The sequence below is a fragment of the Heloderma suspectum genome, chromosome 5 (assembly GCF_057233095.1).
Source record: "Heloderma suspectum isolate Gila_16-S chromosome 5, 16-S_ref, whole genome shotgun sequence".
Classification (NCBI taxonomy): Eukaryota; Metazoa; Chordata; class Lepidosauria; order Squamata; family Helodermatidae; genus Heloderma; species Heloderma suspectum.
In genome coordinates, this window is record NC_139462.1 from 129776227 (window position 1) to 129803207 (window position 26981).

The 26981-nt window shown below is 43.1% G+C and overlaps 1 protein-coding gene across 4 annotated transcripts in view; it reads left to right on the forward strand.

The window, feature by feature from the left end:
* The first annotated feature begins 2730 nt into the window (after positions 1-2730).
* The window catches only part of RMND5A (required for meiotic nuclear division 5 homolog A), a 34061-nt gene continuing 9810 nt past the window's right edge, over positions 2731-26981 (forward strand). Inside the window, exons 1-8 of one of the 4 annotated variants that reach the window (XM_084857446.1) lie at positions 2731-3007; positions 9307-9449; positions 13895-14029; positions 14172-14272; positions 18560-18726; positions 20079-20244; positions 22957-23059; positions 25673-25827. In XM_084857446.1, coding sequence (XP_084713572.1) covers positions 2866-3007; positions 9307-9449; positions 13895-14029; positions 14172-14272; positions 18560-18726; positions 20079-20244; positions 22957-23059; positions 25673-25827 — 1112 coding nt within the window. In that variant the 5' untranslated portion in view covers positions 2731-2865. Of the gene's footprint in view, positions 3226-9306; positions 9450-13894; positions 14030-14171; positions 14273-18559; positions 18727-20078; positions 20245-22956; positions 23060-25672; positions 25828-26981 lie in introns of all 4 variants that reach the window. The other 3 variants (XM_084857449.1, XM_084857448.1, XM_084857447.1) reach the window with 3 other exon arrangements.

Below are 26981 nucleotides of genomic sequence, written 5' to 3' on the forward strand. Positions count from 1 at the left end.
TACAAAGCACGCAACAACCGCATCATATTCCACACACGCAACTTTGTAGTGCACTATAGTGGCTAATAAACTTCCCTGTGAACCAAGTAAGAACTCCAGATTTCTGCTGTACCGTGAGCTTACTGGGTTGCTTAGGCAAATCACTGTTCTCTCAGGCCCCAGCTTCACCATATACATGGGGGTAACAATACTAGCCTACCTTACAGTCATTGCGAAGTCTTTTGAACACTAACACACTATAGACATGCTAAGTATTATTACTATTATTAATATTTACAGATGCATACATTTGCTACCGTGACATCTGAAATTATCAATATCTAAAATGCTACAATTTCACGGTATACTGGGATGTCATGGTATGCGAAAGGATCATGGACTTAAAACCATGAAGGGCCACCAACAGTTTGCAAGAATAGGCCTTAGGTTCAGAAACGCAGTAGTTTGCTACCAGGGTACTTCTGTAAGGGCACGATCCTATGCGTCTTTAGACAGAAAAAAAAGTCCTACAATTCCCAGCTTCCCTCCAGCCCTGCTGGCTGAGGCATGCTGGGAATTGTAGGACTTTTTTTAAAATATGCATAGGATTGCACTCTAAGAGTACTTCTCTAACAAAGTCCCATGATCTTGGGTTGGATTCTGGGCAATGAAAGTTCAACTGGATTAGCTAGGAACATAGTTGCTGTTAACTCTTGACTCAACAGGATTTAACAAGTAACATAATCCTTTTGCAGGGTATTTCCAAAAAAGACAGCAACAGTTATGGGCTTTTCCCTCAGAAAGGTGCTAGTACAAGAGATGCAAATTTCAAGCAGTGATTGAAGTTTCTGTTGAACGCAATTGTGCTTACCAAACAACTGAACTTAAATCACAAACATGTTACCTAACATCTTCCCATCTCTGATTGGGAGAATGGGAAGTAACAGGCGAATGAGTTCTAGCAGGAATAATAGAAAGGTATAATTTAAATTTATGTTTCCATGCAGTGCTCTTAAAAGTGACAGGATCAACCCCCTCACAGCATGGAATATTCAGTTGGTCAGCCCAAACAAAGCAGGGAGCACAAAAAGGGTGCTGTCATGAAGTGGGGATTTAGATAACAAGGCTATTTGGGATGTGACAAAGCTGTTTTGGCAGGCATGTAGTAGTATCTGATAATGGGGTTCAGATGGTGAGGAAGATGTGAACACAGACTGGATTGTTAGGAGTGTTTAAGCTGGCTGGCCTTTGATTTTCTACTGTTACTCCACATTGTTTTGAATTGGTTTACTGCAACACTTGCAAAACCTATTTCAGAAGCAGTAATGATTCAGACTGAGGTGCAAGATTCCTCCTTCTCTTTCTTGGTTAGAAATGCAATTTGCATCCTTTCAACCTTCGTTATTCCTGCTTCTGAGTTCAGCCACTGTATCTTGCACTGGTCAGATGTAAATTGTAAATTTTTGGTGTGGGGCCTGCTCTCTTTTGCTTATTCTGTAAAAAGCACCATGACACTATTCGCAAAGTGTGTCCCACCAAAAGGGGATAACAATATTATGATAAAAGAGAGATTTAGCATTGGTTAAATTGGGGAAAAGTATAACAAGGAGGGGGATAAAAAGATCTTCAAAAGGGATGCATACTTCATAGGTTTAGGCTGTGTAAAGAAAAATTAAAATCCCAACAACAACGAAGCAGGAAATCACAACTCGGGACAATTTAGGGCCGCGACTCTAGTACGTAAGACTCGTGACGTAGCCCAGTAGCGTTAACACCCAGCGTCCAAATAGATAAACAAACAAAAACAACCCCACGGTATGGTCTGTCGTCACCTAACACGCGACGGAAGTTGATGCCATGGTAGGAAGACCCCCAAGGAGTCGCTTCCGCTTTTCCGCTCTGTTTACTCATAATAAACAAACTCGCTACTCTGGACAAGCCACCTTCCCCGCGCCTATCAAATACCTCGATTCAAACTGTATTTAGTGAGAACTGAGCAACCGTTTACTCAGAAGCCCCAACTAAGGAGGTTTCTTGGGAGAGATCAATCTTAGATGTCAAAGGTGTTGCCTGACTCAAATGCACCTCGGTACTTATAATACGTAAAACAATAGACTTAGGGCACAATCCTATGCACGTTTAGGCAGAAAAAAAAGTCCTACAATTCCCAGCATCTCCCAGCCAGCAATACTGGCTGGGGAATGCTGGGAATTGTAGGACTTTTTTTTTCTGCCTAAACGTGCATAGCATTGCTCTCTTTCAGTCTTTAAACTGACACAGGCGTCTCTACTTCCGAGTTCCTTATGTCACCTTTTCTGATCTCAGTTCAAAACTGACAGGTGTCCATAGAGAACAGTTGAGAAAACTATCTTTAGGCGTTTTAAAACTCACAAAAACAGCACCAAGTAAGACCTAAGTTAAAAAGAGCATGAATTACTGTATCTCTCTGTGTGTAAGAGTGTGCGTTTGCGGGGAGGCATGCTGATACCCAACCACAGTTATACTAAAATTCGGAATTTCTCAGTTTATTTCCATGAGCAGTCGTCACTTCCTCATTGGGGAGGAAAGAAAAAAATAGGGCTTAAAGGAACCAGCAAGTTTTATACCCTGGCAGTGACGTGAGTTACTCTACTTGTTTCCTATTTCTATGCATACAACCCATCCGCCCCTTGAAAACCTCTAAGCTGTTTCCAGCACTGCCTGTGACGCAGCTCCAACCTTCCGCCAAAAAGGACCCCGCGTGTCCTTCGCGCTGCCTGCAAAAACAACAACCAGCCAACCTTCCCTCCTTCCGTCCCCTTCGCACGGGTCCTCCGCCGAGCGTTATCTGGTCTCTCCGTAGGGTCTCGTCGGTCGGTCGGCGGGCAGACGCCGGGGGAAGACACGATGGACCAATGCGTGACGGTGGAGCGCGAGCTGGAGAAGGTGCTGCAGAAGTTTTCGGGCTACGGGCAGCTATGCGAGCGGAGCCTAGAGGAGCTGATCCAGTACGTGGCGGGACTGCGCCGCGAGATCCTCCAGAGCGAGAGTATGTGCCCCCGCTTGTCCCCCGTAAAGAGGGCTGCTACCCGGTCTTCTTTCACTAGGCCTGCCCCTGTGCCGTTAGCCGGAGCCCGACAGGCAGGCATTCAGCAGGTGAAGCTTTCCCCACCGGGATGGGCTGTTTCCCACATCGCGGGGCAGCATGCCCGGGTTTACTACGGCGTCTGTGCTCCCGGCTCTGTTACCAATGTGCCTGTAGCATACGTGAGTTTTCAGTCACCTGCTTGTTGCCTTTGGGGTTCGTTTGTTAGATATACGCTTTGAAACATCTTGTAGGCCGTGGGCGAAAAGACCTGTTATCTCAAGGAAAGCTTCATCTGCTAAAAACCCTCTGTCTCAGGCTGCTCTTAAAAGCTCCTTGGAAATGATGGCAATCCTGCATATAAGTACCACTCTGTGCCTGCCTTCGTTTCCGCCTTGCAGTATCTTTGTATGTGCTCTTTTGCCCTCATCTTCTTAGCCCTTGGGAGTGCCTCCCCTTGCCCTGAATTTGCTTCTAGGCATGGGACATGTTGTAAATACTAAGAGATTCAGAATACCTTGGGAAGTCACTTCTCTCCCATCTGGTGTGACCAGGTTCATTCCCTGATGTTCTTTTCTGCAAATGGAGACACAGCATCTTTCACTCTTTCTTCTTTTTAAAAAACAACCACCACCTCTTTCTCGTGGTGCTCTCAGAGTGGCATATTGTTCAGCGTAGCTCTAGCTTCCCTTAGGATTCCTTACTGAACTATGCCTCCTTCAGAGGGCCATGGTCTGTTACAGAGGGTGTTGAGGGAGCTGTAGTATGCTCCCCCCCCCCCCGCCTTCCTGCTGACACTATGGAAAGGTCAGGAACTTTTGTCTGTCATATTTAGTAGCAAGAGAAGGCTATATTCCCTCCCTGCTCCCCCACTGCAAACAGAAGAAAGAAATGCTAAGAAATAGACATGGCAAATCTTGTAATATTAATTTGCCAGGATATGATTCACAAGTCTTAGTATCTTCTGATAAATTCTACACTCCAGATCTCAAGTAGCTTTCCTGGAGGGACTCTTTGAGAAGTGAGTAAGGGGTGGTGGGACAGCATCTCAACCCCTAGTTCCTAGAGTTGCTTGTTAGCCCTTAACAAGTCTTGTTTTCACCTGTGGCCCTTTCTTCAGATGCCTTTGCCTTTAGGCTACCAATTGGAGGGTCAGCTAATATCTCTTGGGGGCTGGTTGTGGCCCAGGAGCTTCTGGTTACTGACCTGTATTCCACACAGTCATGATTAGGGTGAATTTAAAATGGGCAGTGAGACAGGCTTTCTTTTTTTGGCTTGTCTTTGGCCAAAGTTGGTCAAATTTCAAGAGATGATGTGGACAAAGCTACTACTGCTGTATTTTAGAAGATGGCTTCCTAAGAACTTTACTTAAGCAACTATTAACATGGTTTTCTTTTATGTGGAGGAGGAGCTATGATCCACACATGCAGGGTTTTTACTTTGTTGACTAAGTGCAAAAAGCTGCATATTAAGCTAACTTGATTTTCACCATGAACTTTAGTTTGAAGATGAAGGCAGAGCCTTATTTTTTTTAAAAAAGGAAAAGGACTTTAGTTTGAGTTGCAGAAAACAATAGTTTCTTTTGACATCTCGAGTTGGGGCAATGATGAATCTATGTAGTCATCCTTGGCCTCTACTTAATTGCAGGCTCATGAATAAAAGAAGGAAGCATTAATTTATTTCTACATCAGGAAATATGTTTGCTCTTTCACACTGTGTAATAATGGGATTAGTCATTGGTCGCTCCTGAAAGAACAACCCAGAGTGTCAGCAAATGGAGCCCACAATAACAGGTTTGCTAACTTTCCTATAACCACAGTCTGACATACAGTTGATGCAGACACATGCACGGATTCTATTGATATGGCTGAGATCACATATATAATTCTGTCCAGAATTTCAGTGAGGCACTTAAGGATTAAGCATCTTATTTGGAAGTATTGATTTTATTGGCACTTAGTCCCAAGTAAATGTGTTTCGATTGGGATTTGCTTTTCATGTGGCTTTTAAAGGTGGTTATTAATGACTGACAAGAGGAGCCTAAACAATTTGGAACTAAAGGCACATTCAGTTTTCATAATATGACCATTTCAGATGATGTTTAGAGAGCACAATATACACAGAACTCCCATATGGGCACTGAGGAAGTGTTCAGGGCTGCTGCTGTGCTTATAGGCTGGCAGGAATTGCATGTTGGCACCAGTCTTATGAACGAGCACCTCCACATAGGGGCTATTGACACAGCCCATACTATTTTTAATACTGCTTGAAAGCTGGAGACTATGTCAAAAGCCCCCATACGGAGGTGCTAATTCACGCAAAGCAAATGGGTGAGTGGTTGCTTGGGGGATTTTAAATATCCAGACTGAGGCTCAGTCCCCATGAGGCATGTAGAATTTTGTAGCTGGAATGAGAGGTCATAGGGAGTTATTTATCCAATACGCCAGTAAATTTAGATGCAGATACCTCTGCTTCTTGATTAGACTATAAATCACAAATGTAGGTGGTAGTGGTGTGAGTGTGAGAGATTGGGGGGGCACAACAGGAATGGCTTGCAGCAGCATGAAACTTCTGAAATAGTGCATGAGGAGCGGGACACAATGGATACATGGAGACAAGGTCTGCTGGGGTAGTGCTTCTCTTTCCCCATTCTTTTCAAATTCTGATCTGGGGGTAGAATCCAATGCTGCCCGTGTGCGGGCAGCCCAGACATGCCAGCAACGGTGCGTGGGTGCCCAGCCCTGTGCGTGCAGCCCCTGCCACTGGCGGCCGCAACGTAGCACTTCCAGGGGGACGTGCCAAAACAAGCAGAAATGCTCATTTCCGGAAGGAGCAGGTTGCACCCCTCCAGAAACGAGCATTTCTGCTCATCATTGCACTTTTCCCTGGAAGTGCTAAATTGTGGCCACCAGTGGTAGGGGCCGTGCACATGCCGCTGCCAGCATGCCTGGGCCACCTGCTGACGGGCGGCATTGGATTCTACCCAGAGTGTCAGCACTTGGTTCCTTTAGCTTCTGCAGTGCTTTGACTTGCTTAGCTCCTTTTTGTCTTCCATATTTGCTTTTCTTTTCTACTTTTGTTATTAGCTTAAATTATTATTGGCCAGAAACGTATTGTTTAAACATGTTCAAACAGATGGTGGTGTCCAAGAAATGAATGCATCCCTTTTTGGGGAGGAGGAAGAAACACAATCTGTGCTTGCCTTGTCCTAAGGTGTACTATAAGTTGGTGGACTGCTCTGCCTGGCATAACTTCTCTTCTGGAAGCCGGAAGGATAGGACAAGTCCCTTCTCCAAGACCTTCTAACCGAGGGCCTTTCTGACATGGACTTTACCTCTTTAGAACTGCTTCTTCATACTCCATCTTCCCTTCTCCCATCCCATCCCATCCCTGGCCAGTATGAAAGTGTACCCCTAGAGCAGGGTAGGCTACCTTGGACACCAACTCCCGTCAGCCTTGCCAGCAGGGCCAGTGATCAGGGATGATGGGAGTTGGAGTCCAACAACATCAGGAGGGCTGCAGGATGCCCTAGAGTATCTCCAGATTAAGCTAAGAAAACAACATCAGCCACCAATCTCACTAGGATGTATTAGTAGCTCTATAGGCACATCACGTTTTTGTTTCTCTCTTCGTTTCATTGTTTGCGGACAAACACCTTCATGTCCAAAAAATAAAGCAGAGATATTAGCCTGCAAGCAAGATCTCTGGTATGCAGTCAGAGCCACCCTGCAAGACCCTCTACTGCCGCAGTCTCCCAATGTAGTGACAGGGGCATGGCCACAGGTTCTCTTCAATCTTGGAATTATCATTCCATCTGGTCAGTTGCCTCTGACTTTTCTATTCCTGTGCTTATACTGAGATACTTACTTCCTGCCTGAGGTCCCTCTTGGGGAAGAGAGAGGACTTCCATCTGTACCGCCTCTTTAGTAGTGAAGAGGGTTGTGTAAAGTCTTGGTAAATTACTTGTGCCCTACCTGTGTATTCTGGGCTATCACAGTTGGTGCAATAATCACTTTATGAGCAAGTTCTATTAAAAAAAAAAAAAAGGGCACCATAACATTTACGGACATTTTATCTTCAAACAGCAATAATTTTAGATAAACCAGTTCATGCTGGACAGTTACTTCATGATTGAATGGTACACTTACAATTAAGAAAGGGATCTATTTGTATTATTGGAAGATAAGTTCCAGAACAAATATTAAAAGAAACAAAAATTAAATATATGCTGGGGGAAACTGCAGTCTAGCACAGCCTTTAATTCTTGTTGCCAGTATGAGAGACAAAGACCGCTCGTGTAATGCAAGAGATACAGGCAGAGATGCACTTTGGTGACCACTGCAGGCAGGGACAGCACCTGATTTCAGTGACCCGGTTTGGCAACATGTTGCAGCTCATCATGGGTTATTTAATCCACAACAAGCCACGGTGCCCACAGGCGCCAGGTTGCATATGCAACTCCCACTCTGGGGTTATCGTGTTGTGTGAACCCGGCAAGCGTGGGTTATGTGAGAGTGAAACAACAGGTTTATCGGCAGTTCGTATGATGCCTATTGAAGAGTTTAATGCTGTTTTGAAGTTCCGCAACTTCAAGGCTTATTGATAGTTCGTAATGTTTTGTTATGCTGAAGGCAAACACTAGGGTCTCCCCCACCCCCCTTGACTTGGAAGTAGTTTAAAGGATGGATCATTGCTTGTGGTGTGTACACTGTCACCTCTGGTAAACAGGTGTTGTAAGTGTTGTATTTCTTAACATAGAGCGGAGACAATTTCAAAGTTCAGGTAATAAAAACATTTCATTACGCTATTCAATGTTTCTATTTTCAGCTATTCTTTCCTGTTTCCTCAACTAGTAAACATTAAGATATTTTTGAGCACTTTTGAGTGCAGCATCTTCCTTCTCTATCTCTTAACCCTGAGGGCATTTGTAGTTACTGTTTGACTAAAATAAGGTAGTTGTACTTTTCATAGATCTATCAAACAGTACAATTGTATGTGCTAATCAAATTATATATATTAGGTTGGAACCATGCTGAGTTAGTTGAACTTGCGTTCCACCGAAATCTATAAGACAAGTTAGACATGGCTTACTTAAGTGTCATTGATTTCAATGGGAATGAAGTTCAACTAAGTTACTGACAATCATAAGTAGACCTGGGCAGGGGCACCAGCCAGGACAGAAGGGTGCATGTGTTGGGGGCAGGGGGATGTGTGACTTCACTGAGCTTTTCAGCCTGACAGATCTCATTCACAATCTCCCCCCCCCCCCCCCACACACACACACACTTGAATGCAGTGGGGGGAAATTAGCTATGCTGGCGTAGCTGATGAGCCTAGGTCAAGCTTGAATCATGTCTGTCTGGGGGAGTGGAGCAGCTTTGGATCTAGCAGATCCAACACAGTTCCTCCTCATCCATCGAATGCCGCATTTTGGGGCTTCCCACCAGCTACTGACATCCTAACCCTCTCCAATGTGCCAGTGCACATCCTGGCCCCCTCCAGCCATCAGCGGGGTGGAGTGGGGATAGGATTGCATTCTTACTCTAGATACAACCCAGTGTGGTTTCTCAGTCTAGAAACAACCCCATGCAGAAGGGACTGAGATGTCATCCCTTCCCTCCCATGAGTCTCTCTTGCGCATTTGTAGTTGGTTCTCACTACCAGGCATGCCAAGGGAAGGCTGATGCTATGGATTAGGCCAGCATGTTTCTCTTAGTCATCCCCAAGGATAAGCTATTACTTGACTGTAGGTGTGGGGGATGCTGCCATACTGTGCTGCTGGTGGAGCAGGTGGGCCCAGAATGGGGCTTTGGGGCATTGAACACACTGATTTAAAAAAAAAGGAGGAGAAACTACCTGCAAATGGAATAATCCCAGGTGCAACAGCTTTCAGGCATATGAAGCACAGTTCAGTTCTATGCATGCTATTCAGAAGTAAGCCACAGAATCAGAGCACAGAAGTAAACCACAGAAATGGGCTTTTAAAACACCAGCCTCTGGTTTCCACACCTTCTCCTCACAGTACTGGTTTAAAGGTATTTAAATTCTGACTTGGGTTTATCCCCCATAATATAACTTTGCATGCATGTTACAAATGCTAGCCAATCCTACAGAAATATCTTTCCATTACACCTTGTAATCCATTTCCCATTGTACATCTGTTTGCAGAGGGCGGTCTTTTCATTTCAGAAGTTTGTATATTGAGAATTTGCATTATTTCTTCATAATGCAATTAGTTCCCTATTTTCCTCTCTTCTGTCTAGATCAAGATGGAGATCTATCGGGGACAATATCGCTTGTTATGACCCAGTGTTGTAAACGAATAAAGGACACTGTTCAAAAATTGGCCTCAGATCATAAGGACATCCACAGTAGTGTTTCCCGTGTTGGGAAAGCTATTGACAAGGTATTTATACCATTAATCTTACTGTATCAAAGTACCTGGGGTTTTTAGTCCAGACTAACGTCGTACTTCGTTGACTTAAGTCTTGGCTGGATTCAGACTTAGTCATACTTAGAGTAGACATGTTGAAAGCAATGGGATTTAAGTTAGTCATGACTAAAGTCCATTATGGGTTTACTGTAAGTTTGGTTAAGTCTGGATCCAACTCTTAATGTCAATCAGTGTGAGTAAAATACTATTCAGTGGAAACCAGGGGCGCAGGTGAGAGGGTATTGTCATGCACAGCTCCCCATTAATTTCAGTGGGGCGTACATAGAAGACTTCCCTGTAGTTTGTGCCCTTGTTGTGTAAGCTTTTCAGGCTACATTTTATGATGGTATAGTGTTTGCACGTGCAAAATAGAATGGAATGTTTAGAATATAAGATGCTAATATGATAGATTATGGATACAGTACTTTACTAACTATAAGAGATTACCATCCCGTGCCTACTGTCTCTTTACCAGCAACCAGTATATCTTCAGTGTTTTTATATTAGGAGGCCTGCTTAATTTCAGCAGCTTAATCAAGACATTTGGTCTTATGTAATTATTTTGCCACATCACTTTTATTTGTTTTCATTTAGTCCTTGTTCTGTGAAATACTGAACATCTTCAAATGCTTCTCAATATTCTTTTACTGCCAGCCTTTTGACACAGTCTTTCAACTAGCTAAAATTTTAATCTGTCGAATGCTTAATCTCCCAGTTTTTATTTGATCTTTGTTCCCTGCCACTTTATTCAATTATTGTGATTGTAATTTTGTATTTTATTTCTGTCTTATTGTATGAGCTGCCATCATGTTTTTATGGGAAGGGAGGATAAATGAAACAGTTCCTATCTCGAACCTTTCACACTTACCATAGAGGAAGTTTTGGATGGAGTTTGACAAACCAGTAAGCTCTTAGAAGGCAGAGACAGGGTTTCTGCCTTTAATTGTAGGGAGCCAATGGGAAAGGATTTTCCCACGGTCAGGCAGGATCAACCTCTGGGAGGAGTTTTTATGGCAACAGGGCAACGCAAGCAAGGTGTACACTGTGGACATTGCTGCCACCTCACCTTCAGCCAGCGCTTGGCAGAGCAGCTGATAGATCTGGAGGGTCAAATTGGGGATAGGAGGAGAGAAGGTAAGAACCTTTCCTGTGTCAGACAGGCAGTGTCCCTGGGGACTGTCTTGGCAGCCCCCATGAGTCAAAGTAGGATTATCAACGAGGAAATTCTTGTATGTAAAAACAATCCATTATTCCGTATCTTTGTACAAGGTTTGTGCCTTGTTGTTTCTTGGACTTGCATGCAATGTGTCGAAATGCATGATCCTGGTGCCCGTGTCTAGCAGAGCAATCTTATGGTCCTGCTGAGCCGGCAGATGCTCCTTTGGTTACATTTGCACAATGTAGGCAAGATCCTCTGCACTTCAAGCAGCAAAGTGAGCAGCAAAATAATACCACTTTCTACCGGAGATAATGTAGCAACACCAACTGACACTCCCCCAGCATCCATGGCAACTCCACCATCCAACAATCATGTCATTGCATGGCAGTGACACCCCACATTATCTGTGTATGAGCACACAGCAATAGTGGAATAACGCTATGATGTAACTGTACCCAGCACATATATAATGCCCAGCTCATAAGTCCTAACCCTCCCCAGTCCATCTGACTGTGGTGCAGTAAGCAGGAGCCCAGCAACTGTCACCAATAGCTGCACGTTTCAGAGTTCCCTCCAGACAAAGTTATGAGTCCACTTGTAGCACAAATACAGACAGCCTGCAAACAATCACCCTTTGGATGCTGGGCTGCGCAGTGGGTGAACGACAGACATTCCCATCATAGCATCCAGTTGATTTGGGAGAAAGCATGTGTGGAAAACCCATGGGTTCCCCAGGAGAAGGATCAAAGGCTTGCTGGGGGAACAGTGGTCCCACATGGACAGTACTCATAACACTCCCAACAGCATGGTTGTATGGCTGCCTACAGGAGCAAAACAAGCTTTCTCCAAAGGAGAGTGATGCGTGCACCAGGAAGAGCAGGAATCACAAGAGGCAGTTCACAGAGACCAGCCGCAGGACCTGCCTGTGCGCAGTAGGAAAGTGTACTAATAAAGGACACTGGATATTGCCATTCAAGCCTATGTAATGGGGAAACATTCAAATAATCACCACAAAGCAAAGTGCACCTTTTGGCTGCATGGTCAGCAACAATGATGTCAGATGTAAAAGCAGAACTAGAACTCTTGCCTCTTGGTTTGCTTAGCTAAGTCACAGAAGCAGATGGGAGAGATGTACATGATGCATCTTCTGCAAACCCCCATAGACCATGTCATATAGATTAAGACTCGGGGGGGGGCTTTATATGGAACTGTAGCCCACTTGAACAGCACGGTTAGGTAAAGGTGAGGTTTCAGTTTTGCACCCTGGATAATCTCTTCCACTAAAGAATAATAATTCTGCTTACCAGTCAAAGAACATAGACATTTACCTTCCATCTCCTGGAGAACAAATCTGTCCAGTAACTACCACACCATTCTCAGCATGATGTCTGAATGTGCCCAAACTGACAAGAGTGTGATTAGATGTGTGTAATAGGAGCTTGCAATTGCAAAACTGTTAATGATACAAGCAGAAGAAGCCCCGCAATTTGTAATCTCTTCATCCTACTTGGAGAGTTTCACATCAGAATGGTCTTATTTGAGGTTTTGGAAAAAGATATTGAAGAATTTGGCGGACCCCATGTGCTCATAGAATATGGAATACTGGCTGCAGGATCACTGGAAAGATTTCGTGGCTATTTCCAACCGGTTTGAGAATATGCACCAAATACTATCAGTTGCCACAGAAATCCTGCATTTTGAAGGGTACTTGAGCCCAGTGTAAGGGGCTGCCAGGGAGGTGGGGACTCTTGTATCCAGGCCTCTAGCAACCAATCTATCTTCTGCACCTCCAGCATTCTGGTCTCTCAGCAAACCAAGCAAATCAGGTTTCATGGGTCAATTGCACTCTGTAGGCTTCAGTAGCAGCCTGAATACTGTCAGCTGATCCCACAAGTCAGTTGGAACCCAACAGGCACTATAACACCTTAATGCCCAAGTCAGCTCCTGCATTCATTGTAAGTGTTTGTACTTAAAGTAATACAATATCTATTAAAATCTACTGCCTAGTTAATCATGGTCAACTTTTTAGTCAATCAAAAGGGTTTTTAATTGATGTAACCAATAAATTGATTAAACATTGCAGCCCTTGTTATAAGTGCAACTGTCACATGGTAGTTCGCTCATGCGTGACCATTTCCCACAACCAGTCTTGATCAGAACTCTCTTTATAATGTAAACTTAATAGAAGTGAATGAGTGATAACTGTCACCTCAATTTGATTGTGTATTTGGCCCTGAGAGGCAAAGCAGAGTGGCCTCTTATTGGCTCATTTTAACAGATTTTCTCCTCAGCGTATTACCCATTAATCAACAACTACTTGTGTGGTATGTGGGGCTGCCTCTGAAGACTTCTCAGAAACTTCAGTTAGTACAAAATACAGCAACTAAACAGCTTGGGACTTAGGTACGTAAAGGACCACCTCTACCACACAAACCTGCCCGAATGCTGTTTCATCATCTGCGGATCTCTTTTGACTTCCCCCACCACCTGAAGTCAGCTGATGGCCTTTTCAGTCGTGGCACCTTGTTTATGGAGTGCCCTCCCCAGGGAGGCTTGCTTTTGTGCCGACTTTGATGTCATTCTGGGGCCAGGCAGACATTTTTTTGTTTGCCCGGGCTTTTAATTGGTATTAATTTACTGTACTGTGCGTTTACCTGATTTGCTGAACCTTTATGCTGAATTTTACACTGTTGCTCTGCTCTGTCTAATTAGGTATGATTTTATGTTTTATACTGATTTTGATATGATTTTGTTTTATGCAGCCTGATAACTTATGTGATGGACAGCATAAAAATCTTTTAAACAACCAAGCTACTATAAGCTGGAGTGGCTGATAAAATATTGCATAGGTGTTCAAACATATGTCCAAGAACCAAATATTTTGACTGACGAACTCTAAATACCCAAGCTAGTAGCAAAATATTTCCTCTCCTGTCTGTAACTTCTTAACTCTTTCTTAAATTCCTTACACTGAAGTTACACTTCTCAGACTCCTTCACTTCTCAAACTCATCCTGTTAATATAATTGGTTACCTAACAGAAAAGAAAGAAACAAGAAAAATGGTGTCAGTTTGTTGTGAAAAGGAGATAACGAAGGACCTGAAAGGCATATTTTGTATAGAATAAGGTAATAGAAGGTAGTTCAGTAATTGGAAAAAGGACTTGAGAGTGGAGATACTGATACTTTGCATAACTAATAAAAAATAAAAATAGAAGAGCTTGTTTCTTCCAGAATTAACTGTCAGTTTTTACTTTACAGAATTTTGACTCTGACATCAGCAGTGTGGGAATAGATGGGTGCTGGCAGGCTGATAGCCAACGAACTCTGAATGAGGTGATGGTAGAACACTTTTTCCGGCAAGGAATGCTAGATGTAGCTGAGGAGCTTTGTCAGGTAATGGCAGCTAGAATTCCTCATTCCTGAGAAGCAAAATAAATCCTTCACTTAATGTTCTAATAGGATACTGATGTGAAAAGTTAATTCTTTTGCTAAAATAAATATTAAAATGACTAATGGATGTGACTTTGTTTTTCAGGAGTCTGGACTTTCTATAGACCAAAGTCAAAAACAACCCTTTGTGGAGCTCAACCGAATACTGGAAGCACTTAAAGTTAGAGTTTTGAGGCCTGCATTAGAGTGAGTTGCTCATCTGTTTTGGGAATCTTCAGATAAAAATCTAAAGAATCCAGTATTAATCCTTAGGAAATTCTCTTATGTTGGGGTTGACAGGTGAATAAAGATTAATTGAATTTGGTACCTGTTCCAGCTGGGCTGAGAACCCAAGGCTCAAATGGGCTAAGCAGCGGGAGGAGTTGTCCAGTAGCAAGACAATTCATGTTCCAGAGGAAGTGACAGCCTCCAGTGAGGCAGACATTACAGACCCCAGGCTTTGCCTCAGAATTGCTGTCTACACTGAGAATTGGGGTGTAACAATGTACATTTAAGCCGTATAGCTGTAGATATTAAAACAATATGTGCTTTTCTTTCAATAAAGACATGTTAATAAAGTGAATGTTACTTATATCTCATACTATCTCAGAGTCACAGCCCAGTTCCTAACATTTTAATGAGGCCTCCCCTTACATATTAAAGTGCCATAGTGAAGGCCATCCCATCTTTTCTTAGGTTACATTTCTAAAACCACTCTTGTACTGGTTCAGCCCTTCTTCCCAAATTATTGTATGCCCTCAAAGACCTCCTTCTCTAGGTTATCTACTGTGCCACTGCCACTCCAAAGAATGGAATACTGTATTATTAGTTTAAAAATTCTGGCCGTTAACTAGGAGGCCTATGCAGGATTGGAGTAGATTGTTCTGTTCTTAACTATGTTAGGATTAACTTGTGCAGGAAGTGACTACGGTTTGAATTTGTAAGCAGGTAAATGCTTGTTTTCTAGAGTGTTACAAGAATTTGGGGACTACTCCCCCCAGCTCAAGTGAGGGCAGACACGAGAGGATATAGTCTCCTGAGCATAACAGTCCAGGGCATCCAAGAAGGATGTTGTCAAGGTAGCTCCCTGCATTTCCTTGTCTTCCTTTCTAAGACAGTGGAGGATAGATACTCTTCCTTCAGCAGAAGCTGCTTTTGGCCACAGAGCGCTGAGATCTATTTTAGATGAATTCTGTGGACATTTGAGAGACATCTCTCCTTTTTCCTAAAAGGATGTTCTTCCCATTGCTTCTTGATGATTGGCCCTCTCCAAAATCTTGGGGCTGTATTGGTTTTGTATGTCCCAACCCCCAATTGTTTGGAGTGGCAGTATAAATAACAGAGAATGGGTAACTGGGTTTTAGCTGTGAGTTGTCTTCATTAGCTTTATCTACAGTGCCAGTCTTCTCCCCCCCCCCCTTACTGGTTTATATTCAAGAGAGAAATCAGAGTCAGAGCTGTCAAAAGAGGAGATGCATAGTGGTCAGTCATTTAGTTTTGAGATCCTGGGTTTTTGGAGATGGTTAAGTGTCCCATCTCCACCACCACCCCTAAGAAAAAATACATTTAGTAGGTGTTTCATGTTACGTGTGTGACATTCTCTTTGCTGAGGTTTTTTTTTGGGGCGGGGGTTGTTCTATTTAAAATGTTTCTGCGTTTTCTTGAGCCTGCTGCTTTGAAAGTTAACAGTGGGGAAACTGCAGCACTCTAACTGGCACTCTCTAAGGAGGCAGTTGTCTTTCCTTTCCCGGGTACAAGCCTGCTTATTGTGCAGCAGAATGTAACCCAGTTGTTTGGAGTGGTGGCATAGATAACCCTAAAGGAACCTCCTCCAGCCTGGTGCCCCCCACATGTGTTGGGTTGCAGCCCCCATCATTCCCTGCAAACATGGCCAATGGTCATGAAAGCCCTCCCAAATGGGGATGATGGAAGTTGTAGTCCAACACATCTTGAGGGCATCCAGCAGGTAAGGTTCCACACTGCTGTTTTTGCTCAGATCTTGGATTTTCTCTTCTTCCCACAGATCTAATGTTTGCCCTGGCAGTGTTATGACCCCCTGCTCCTGTCACCTTGAACTGGCCCAAGTGCCCAACCATCCCACAGGGCTTGACATTAATGGGGACTGGAGGTTCTCTGCACTTTTCAGTTTTGAACTCAGAAGTGAATTATTTTTTTCATCTTAGTTGCTTTTGGCATGTACCGTTATGAATATTCAAGAATCTGAACTCATTTGAACTCATTTTAGGCAATCGCATCTAGAAGTTTTAATTGTGTGTTGTTCAGTGGAGGAGGGGCGTTGTGTGTGTGTTGCTGTATTTTGATGTTGTAGAAAATATTTTATTTACTTACCTAGAAAATTTGGGTATAACAATTATATATGTTCAATTGTATTGTGGACTGATCTGCAAACTGCTAGTATTCCTTAAGTTTAAGTAGCTTGATAGTTTGATTACATTAAGTCTGTTTGCCTTTAAGCAAAATGCAGCTTGACGTGAACATCTGTTTGTATCAAACGTTGTTCTAAAACATGATTACCAAGCTACTAGGAAAATGATAAAATACGAGGAGACTGACTTCAGGTTTTCACTCTAATTAAATAGCTGTTTTTAAAATTTTTATGGTCTGGTAAATGAAACTATTTAGCGATTAGGCTGCCTAGTCTCATCACATTAAGGAACCTGCTGGAACGGCAGTTCTAATAATCTTTGGACATACACCTTTCCCCTGTTTCAGGAATTGAGTTTTGAGGTAAAAATTGCTGTAGAGATCTGCATTTGGGCACTGGGTATGTGGATTCATCCTTACACTTCCTGCCTCCATCAGGTTTCACTGTTTTACCAATTTTCAGCCTAAATTGTGAGCTGCTTTTTCATTTGTGTGTGATTTCGTTTCTCCTTGAAGAGAGTAGTTTTTATTACCTTGGTTATTTATCAGTTCCTAGAGTTTTCTGTTTACAATTCTCTAAATTTTCCAGGTGAATGAAATGCCTGGATATACATAGCTGAAGGTAGTAGACTGCCCAAATCCAATCATGTGTGGCTATTATTCTGGAATGATATTTTTTTTACATTCTGTTAATTTATGTTTAAGTAATAAAGTGGAAACATAGGCAATAAAAAATGTTCTCTTGAGTCTTGAATGTTAAGCAAAAGAGTAGGAATAGTTGTTTGCAAGCAAATGTTAACTGTAATTATCTTTTCCATTATTGATCAGCACCTTTCTTCATTTTTTGGAGTTACTTTGGAACTGATGTCTAGGATGTGGTCCATATATATAGAAATAAGTTCCACTGACATTGGTACAACTTGCACTAAATCTTGAACATAATACTTAGAAGTAACATTAGTCCAAAGGCACCCTGGCATTTAACCACTGCTCCAAATAAACAGAGCACAGGAAATGGCTTCCTGAATGTGGGATGAACAGCACTAATACTCATTGAATAGCATAAACTGAATGGAATATTTAGATTGGCTAATTGCAGGTTATATGTAACCATAATTATCCATTACTTAACAAAATTGGTGTGGATTTTTTTTTTCTATAACAGCCTTGCAAGTAAGTCTACAAAAGCTACTAGCCCAGAAAATGTTATACTAATCCCTTCTGTCCTCATGCAAGTCATTTTGGCACATATATAGCCAAGTGGGGGAAATGAGCTTTTCCCAGTTTTTAGAAAACTGCCTGGTTGCTTAGACACAACTCTTACTTGCCACAGGAATGTTGTTAGTGGCTGTTCTCAAGCCAGAGGTGTTTCTCTGGAACTCTGATTTGGCTACGCGTGATGAAAGTCAGCGGCTATTTATTAATGTATTTAGTTATGACATTACATCTAAAAGATTCCGGAGCGATGAACAACAAGAGATAAAATGAACAAAAGATAAAAAGAAGAAACATGATATTAAAATTATTCTTTTAAAAAACAGAGTGCCAATAAAACTGAGGCTTGTCAACCAAGGAAGGCTTCGTGGAATAGGGCTTTTTTCAGGAGGTGCTGAAAATCACACAGTGTTGGTACCTGCCTGATCTCCAGAGGCAGGGAGTTCCATAGGAAGGGAGCCACCACACTGAAGGCTCTTCTCCGGATGAACTCCAGTTTGACCATAGGTCCATGTGGAACTATCAGTGTTAGTTCCTCCCAGGACTTGGTAGGCAACAATTTCTAAGAAATATTCTGTAGATATTTAAACTGCAAACTTCAAAATTAACGTTTGTTACCTTGCTTTGAACACCTGCTGACAGAGACGAGAGAATAGTGAAGATTGGTTTGTTTTAGTTACGAAATGGAGTAGGAGCTGGCTGTATTTAGAAACAGCAGTGTTATTCTACCTCCAAAGTGGATCTATTGATAGTATGTGGAAGGCCTTACAGCAAATGTGACAAATTTTATGAGCTTACGTGAAAACAACCTCAGACATAGCTTGAATTGATAAGCCAGTCTCCCCGTTAAGGTGAACCTGATTTTGCTTTCTTCTTTTTCCCATTGTTTCTTAGGTGGGCTGTATCAAACAGAGAAATGCTTATGGCGCAGAATAGCTCTTTAGAATTTAAGCTACACAGATTATATTTTATTAGTTTATTAATGGGTGGAACTGCAAACCAGAGAGAAGCATTGCAGTATGCTAAAAACTTTCAACCGTTTGCTCTTAACCACCAGAAAGGTAAGCAACATTAAACATGTTACACACAAGAGTCCAGGTTTGTATTTGTAGGTTAAAAGTGGTGATTTGTACTGAATCCAACTCATACATTTCCCTGCCCCATACAGTTTTATTACCCAGTTCAGAGTTTTATTTCATTCATGCACTCATTTTTTTTACAAATATAGGGGCACTTGAGTATCTCTTTAAAAGGCACAAATCAGAGACAAAAAACCCCCTCCCTTGACAACTTATAAGTCTTTTTCTTTATAGTCCCCCCCCCCCCACAGGTAGTTTCAAGGACCTGGATCAGAAATGCTATTTTAGGCATGCTAAGGGCCTAACCAGTGGGATTTTGGTCCCCCCTTATTTTTAACAGCAGATCCTCTCCCATGCCATACCATGCATTTGTTTTTGGGACCTCCCTTCTGTTTTGGAAGTGTTCTGCCATGCAGTTTGGTGAACTGGTGCTGTTCAAAAAACACAAGTGCAATGGACCCTTGGGTGCACAGAACTAGTTAAGTGGTTCTTTGGCTCCTGATCCAGGGGTTCATTTTCCTGTGGCCTTTTTTTGTTTATGCTTAAAAATATGAAAAGAATCTTGAAAATTTGTATAAATTAAGGGGATAATACAGCCAGACAAGTTGAGCATTTCAAAGTCCCATTTATCTCAGTTGGGGCACCATCCTGTGGGTTGCGACCTGGGTACTGGTAAGCCCCTGAACTCGTAGGCTTGTGCATGTTTCTCTTTGATGGGTGATTTTGCCCGTCTAGCAGAGGCTTGGGGGAGGGAAGGGGAAAACATCAGCCCGCTAGCTGCCCTGGCCTCCTCCTCCTCTCTGTTCCCAGGAACACCCACTTTCCCCTGTCTCTGTGCTCTGTTTACTAAGTGCAAAGAAGCAGCCAGTGTGATTCTCTCCACGCCGGCTACGAGGGGGAGGGCGTGGGCAGAGTGGTTTCTTGACTCTGAACTCAGAACCCTGTCTTCAGGCTTGGAGCCAGGAAGCCAGAAAATCCTGTGTCCCCCAGACGCTGTCTAGAGGACATAGGGTTGCTCCCAAGGTAAGGGAGCTACTTACACCCCTACTGCGGCCCGGCCCCATCCCCCACCCGGTCCGTGGAATAATTGTCTTTCATGGACCGGTCCCTGGTCCCAAAAAGGTTGGAGACCACTGCAGTTTAAGCAGTACTTTGAACAAATTGCTGTATAAGTACAAGGGGTAATATTTGTAAATAATGTGACTTTCTTACTGGAATTGCCAGTTCTTACTGACTTTATATTCAGGTTGTCCTTTCATTAAAAAAATCAAAGCTTTAATTTATTTTCCATATATAGAATGAAATATGTGCTACAGATCTGTTGTCTTTCACAGATATTCAAGTTTTAATGGGAAGCCTAGTATACCTGAGGCAGGGGATTGAAAATTCTCCGTATGTCCATTTATTGGATGCAAACCAGTGGGCAGACATCTGTGACATCTTCACGAGGGATGCTTGTGCTCTGCTGGGACTCTCAGTTGAATCACCTCTTAGCGTTAGGTATGGCTACTGTCATGTTAGATGGTTTGTAAGGTTTGGCTGCCTAAGCCTCCCCTAGTCAGCGGCATTTTAGGACTACTGATTTGCCCTTCTAAGGGGAGAACACTGTAAATATTCTTTAACGTAATGTTGTACCTGGAAATGATTTGCTTTGACAGTGATTCATTTTGAGTTTAGTAGACATTTTTTTGCAAACTATAACATTGGATGCAAAGACTTGATTTCCTGTAGAGACTTCCTCTATGCTGCTTCCTCTCTCCTTAATATGGAATAAACATGTACATCCCTGATCTTAAATCAGATTTACAGGACAATCCTAACCCTGTTGGATGGCCATCTGAGAGGGTGTTAGGACAGGGCAAAGGTACCTCTCTGCCAGTGGGGGGCAGGATGGGGCATCCACCCCCACAGCCTTCAGTATGCCCACATATTGTGGATGTAGACCAGTGGTAAGCCCCCAAACTGAGTCTTCTGGGGGCAGCTTTGGGTTTTCTGACTCCACAGCCCCTCTGTTTCCCCAGAGGCCCCTGGATTCAGCTCTTGAGCTGGCCAGGCTTTGAAAGTGGCAGACAAGCCACCATGTCACTCTCTTTCTCTCCCCACCCCCACCCCCCTGCCTTGGGATTGCTCTACCCATCATAAATTTGCTAGGTGGCCTTAGGTTAGTGAATATTTTTTTCAGCCTTCTATCTTAAGTGCGGGAACAGGATAATTACTGACGTACCTTATGGGATTATTATAGGATTGCTGATATGGTACAGGTGAAGCATTTGGGAGAAAAATGCTACATAAGGCGGTTCTTTGGATCCTGGCTATAGTAATTCAGCTGCCCCAATAATTTGACTGAAGGGCAAGGTATAAAAATAAATTAAATAAATTAAGCAATACTGACAGTCACAGTTCTTTTTCCTTGAAACATACATTATTAAGGATACAGGGGTCATATCCTGCAGCCTTCCCCATCATGGGTGCCCTCCATGGACAATTCCCAGCATCCCCAGCCAGCATCCCTTCTTGAGCTAGCCATGGTGTTTCCCCTCATTTTCTCCCTCCCCCCACTAGCTCACAGGCCCTACTTTGCACAAAAATGTAGATCTAATATCATTTCCGGAAAGATCCTGATGGGGTTCCTGCCAGAAGCTCTGAATCCCATCTACCTCACTTCTTTGTATGCTTCAACTGTAAATATACATCCAAGGCATTTGATAATGCAAAAGCACTTGAATTGTTTGAGAGTGCTGGTGGTACAGTTCTTAAGAATAAGCTTTATTAACATAGGCTTTGCACATTTTTATTCTTGGCATGATGCATAATTTATTTATATAATTTGCCACTACAAGATACAGTGGGGCCACCAACTAAGGTGGCTTTAAAAGGGGGTAGACAAATTCATGGAGGATAGGGCTATCCATCTGTTCTAGTTGGACGTGAGACAGTATGTCACTGAGCACCAGTTGCTGGAAGGCAACAACTGCAGAGGGCTATTGCCTTCAGGTCCTCCGTGCAGAGGGCTTCCAAGGGACCACTGGTTGGCCACTGTTGGAAACAGGATGCTGGACTAGATGTGCCTTTGGTGTGATCCAGCAGGGGTCTTCTCATGTTCATAACTTTAGTCTGAACAAAAAGTGTACTTTACGAATCCAGTATTGGAATCAAATATACCCCCAAATCATAAAAATAAAAATACCGGGGGGGGGGGTCACTGAGTGTGGCACCAGCAACAAAGACAAAAATCAACCCTTTGAGTATTTCCCTATGTCTGTTCAGGAAAAAAACAGCAAAAAAAAAACCCCACCGGGGTCAGTAAAACCCCATAGTATTAACCACATCAAATAGTATTAACTTCATCAACGGAACAGTATTGGGGTCTAATTGATTCCATCATTTTGAAATTATAAACTATATTGGATCCTGAGAGTTGGTTGTTGGGCTAAACAAAAGGAAATTGTGACACAAGTTGTAATGTCCTTTCTGATCAGTTCTAACCAGTGCTTCCCTTTAGCTGCCTTTTGTAATTTCTCTGGGCTGCTTCAAAGATCTGTTGGTGGTTTGAGATGACTGCTGGCAGTCTGTTGATCTGCCTTGGCAAGGCTGCTTCACCAGTACTCTTTGCCGAGATGTGTGAGTTTTTGCGAAGCCCAAGTAGTTGGAGAGCCGATACCATTGTTAAATATCTTGTGAAAACTTCTCTCCCCATCCCTGAGAGGGTTGCTGTCCATATATCTGCAGTGTCTTCGGGTGCTGTGGGATGCATTTTACTATCCTAAATTATATCATGCAATTTTGCTTTTAGTTGTGTCTTCACTTTGGCAAGTAGTAACAAAAAATGAAATTGTACTGTAATTTGTAGATGTAGGCCAGTTGTGCATTTTCTTTCTGTAGGGTGCAGTAAATTTGCAAAAGTAGACAGGGTTTTACCTTCACTTGGGACCCTCACTCTGCTGTAGATGACACCATATACAAAAGACATTAAGCCCCCAAGAAGAATGCATGGTGGCATCTTAGTTCCACGATACCTGGATATTTTACAAATAACAACAAATATTCTACCAGCCTTTGTAGTTCTGCATTACTTGGCATTGCTGACCGAGCAGAATTACAACAAGAAAAGGGAAAGTCTATTTTTTCCCTATACTTACTACTGAAATAGAAGTCTAAAAAGATTAATCTTTATGGCAGTATTTGATTTTAATATATTGCTCTATTCCCTAGCTTTTCAGCAGGTTGTGTGGCATTGCCAGCTCTAATTAATATAAAAGCAGTGATTGAACAGAGACAGTGCACTGGTGTTTGGAATCAGAAAGATGAATTACCGGTGAGTAGCTTTATGTGTCCGTACAGGCAATTATTGTAACAATTTCCCATGTACTAAAGCAAGCTAAGTATTTCCTTTGTAGTGATATCACTATGAAGAATGGATTGAATTATCCAGTATACTGCAGTAGGGTGCTTTTCAGCCAGAGACGCTGTAACTTTGTTGAACAACTCTTCTGACGAATGCGAGGGGAGTGTATTTAAGGGACACCATCTCTGCGTAAGATAATGTTCATTTAACTCTTTGTCGTCTGATTTTGAATGGTGACGTTGTCCAAGTTATTCCCCACTTTGAATGTCTAAGATATGTAAGGGCCTTGGCTCTTTTGACCATAAAACAGACTTCAGAGTAACCGTTTGTTTTCATTACACGGTGCGGTGACATTAATATACAGATAAGCAATATTTGAAGCTCTTAGGAGTTGCTTGCAGATTAATAAACAATCAAAAGTATTCCTCGTGATTAGAAGTTTTTCTAAGGGGTCTCCACATGTGGGTTTTAAGGGGTTATCGGCTTGCCTTGTTAGCTGGATTTTTTGGACAACCCACGTGACGATGCTAAGTCTCCTGCAGTTGTCCTGTGTTCCCACCCCCACCCCTGCTTCTCCTGATACTTTCTCACACCAGGGAAAATCAGTTAATTATTTTCTGGTGCCTCATAATCCACAAAACTGCAGTGGTGTGTCTGCCTGATTTCAGTAGCTTGAGGTGTGGCTGTGTGACACGTAAGGTGATGTTGCTGGGGGCGTGTTTTCATAGCTTCAGGCTGACCAGACAGCCGCATTCTCCTTCACCCAGGAAGCCGATTGCACCTCTCCCTGCTGCTGCTCTTTCTTTCTCCCCCCGCCCCCAACACAATGAGCTCTTGTTTTAGCAACAAAATAAAGAGTGGTGTCTGTGTGTGGCAACTAGTAATATAATGTACGGAGGGTTTGTTTGTTTTTCTCCAGGATTGTGTAATTGTGAAAGTCCAAGGGTTCACTGCTGTGCTTTTACTTCTGTGTAAGTGCATGCTGCCCCAGCTTGGGTCCATGGCATTCTGGGGGGAGAGGGTTGAGCCTTTCTCCACCACCACCAGTTTCCCCCCAGAAATTGTGCCCTCCCCCCAAGGTTAAAAAATAAAGGATGGAATGGATGCTTTTTTCTTTAAACTGCCCTCTCCCCGTGCAAGGGTGGAATGTCAGGGGAAAAACTGGTCTTGGGAGAAAGCTTAACCCTCCACTCCTGGATTCTAATCGGGGCAACATGCAATTAATTGGGAGTGAAAGTGCAACAATGATCCTTTGGACTTTCAGAATTTTGCATTCTCCCAATTCTGGAGAAGACACAAACAAACAAAAACAACTTGGCATGAAGAATATGGTGGGATGGAGCAGCAAAGAGGAATGAGCTTTACCTATATCTCTGCTTACTGGTGTGGACAGAAGGTTTCGTCATGTAGCAGCAATTTCCCCCAACAGTGTGGGCAGTACACTGAAACTCTGCTTGTACTTTACCTTGGAAGTCCAGTGATTGGTGGTGCTGGGAGCCCTCCATCTGGAAGAGCCCCAAGTTGTTTCCATTTAGGTTCTAGCAGCAGAATTGACTTTTCCTTGTAATAGAACACTGTTCGGCAGTTCAGACCATGATGTGAGTTCCAAACTTTGGGTAATGCAAACAGTGGTCTGATATATATGAATTGGGCTGTTGGGGATAGTTACTGTATACAAAAACTTCCTTTATTAGAATAACACAGAGGCAACCATTGGAAAGTTCAGATTAAATTTTTCTGTGCAGCCGTGAATCCCTGTTATGCAAGTGCTGAGTCAAAAAGTGACCATTTGGAGTTGGATTTGATGGTTTCTGTTCCTTTTGGGACTCCATCCTAGCTTTAGTTCTTTTGAAGTGTTAGCATAAATTTTCATGTGGTGCCCTTAATGATGGCACATGGGTGTTGAAGCCCTCCTCTGCCCAGATTAGCCTGTCCATACAGTCAGTGGCCTCGTTCGCATGTCACGGTAACCCAAGGTTCTGGAACATTCTGGCTTACTGGGATCTAGCAGCATGCTGGTGCACACTGCCAGACCACTCCTGCTTCACTCCTCCTGCAAGTGGGAGCAGCAAGATAAGCCACAGCACCTCCATCTGTGGGTGGTTTGTCATGATGTCCAATCAGGTTTGCCCCTCCCCAGACAAGCCGTGGCTTGTTGTTGGTTTATAGCTCTGGCTTGTTTGAGGAGAGACATCCCCTAATTCAGACACCATGATAAACAAACCACGGACGGAGGGTTTGTGGTTTGTTTAGCTGTTTCCACTTCCAGTGGGAGCAATCAGGCACCACACACAAGCACATTGCACATGAATGAGAAGACAGGCGCCTCCATCACCATGGCATATAATTGTGTCTGAATACAAACAGTGCCTTCTTCCAGCATTCACCCACATATCCCTTGCTCTGCATTCCCAGGTAGATGGCATCACAAGTAGCAAGGAGAGGTGTGTAGTATTGCCGGCAGGCATCCATCACCAAAAGCTCTGTTACATTTTAGTCTGGATCCAACCCAAGATTCCCATAGGTATCTAGTGGACGTTGTTGATCTAAAATAGGTGGTGATGATGTTTTGCTTTTGTGCAGATTGAAGTGGACCTTGGCAAAAAGTGCTGGTATCATTCAATATTCGCCTGCCCCATCCTTCGTCAGCAAACAACAGATAATAACCCACCGATGAAGTTGGTTTGTGGTCATATTATATCAAGAGATGCCCTAAATAAAATGTTTAATGGCAGCAAGTAAGTAAAACCCCTACTTATTTAGTTAATTTAATTTGGAAAATGTGTGGTATATGACAAATATTACTACTAAAGCAAGGTAAATGAATCTCTGGCAACTGAATTTCAGCAGTATTTCAGAAGATCACAATGATGCTTAGTTTTGTGGAAACCCAGCTGAGAGTTCTATATAGATCTATATTTTAAATCCGCCTTCCCCAGCCTGGTGTCCTCCAGATAATGGCTACAAGTGTCACTATCCCCAGCCAGCATGATCATAGTTGCAATCTGACACATCTAGAGGGCACCAGGATGGGGAAGGAAGGCTGTTTTAAACAAATGCCTTTTCATAGTATGGGATTTAAAAGTCCCAATTAATTATTGCATCACTGAGGCTTGGGCTTTCTATATATTACCTTCCTTGTGATAGTTTAGTCAAGTGGATTAAAGTGAAAAGCAGCTTAAGCCCCATGGAGAAAATTAAGACAATCTTAAACATGCATACCGTTCATGAACTTGTAGTGAGACCAGTTTCCTCACATGTTTGAGGGTAATGACAAAAGCATGTATTGGGCCGAAAATCACCAGTGCTGAATAGTAATTCCATTATAGGACAAGCAGTGCTTGCAATATTCTGCGCGTTGCTCAGTAGAAACACTTCAATAATTTAGTTGAGATCCAGAAGCTGCAAAAAGGAATACAAACATACATTGTTGGTCAGAGGGCAGGACAGCAGGCAGCAAAGGGACCAGACCTATTGTCTGGTCAAAGGCAGGGCCAGCAAACATGGCCTTCCTTCTGTAAATCCAAGGAGGCGACCACTCCCAGATTCATTTTGAGTTCTGGCATTGTCAGCATTTTTTCCTTTTTTGCTCTTCTGCCTGTCTTTTCTCTCATGATTCTCTGTACTCCCAATAGCAGGGAAAGAGAATTGACTGGGACCCAGCCACACCACTGAGGGTTGCTTGTTGTGGAGTTCTGGAGTCCCAGCCATCCACTTAACATTCCTCTTCACCTCCACCTTCCCCCAAGGCAGCAAAGGGCCCCAAGCCATCACTCCCAAAGCTTCAACTAGCCCTTTGCCTGGGAAAGAGGGAGCAGGGAGGCAGCATGGTGCCTAGAGAAGGTTCCTTCAACAGTTCAGAACCACCCCCTCTCCCAGGTATATTTTTGGT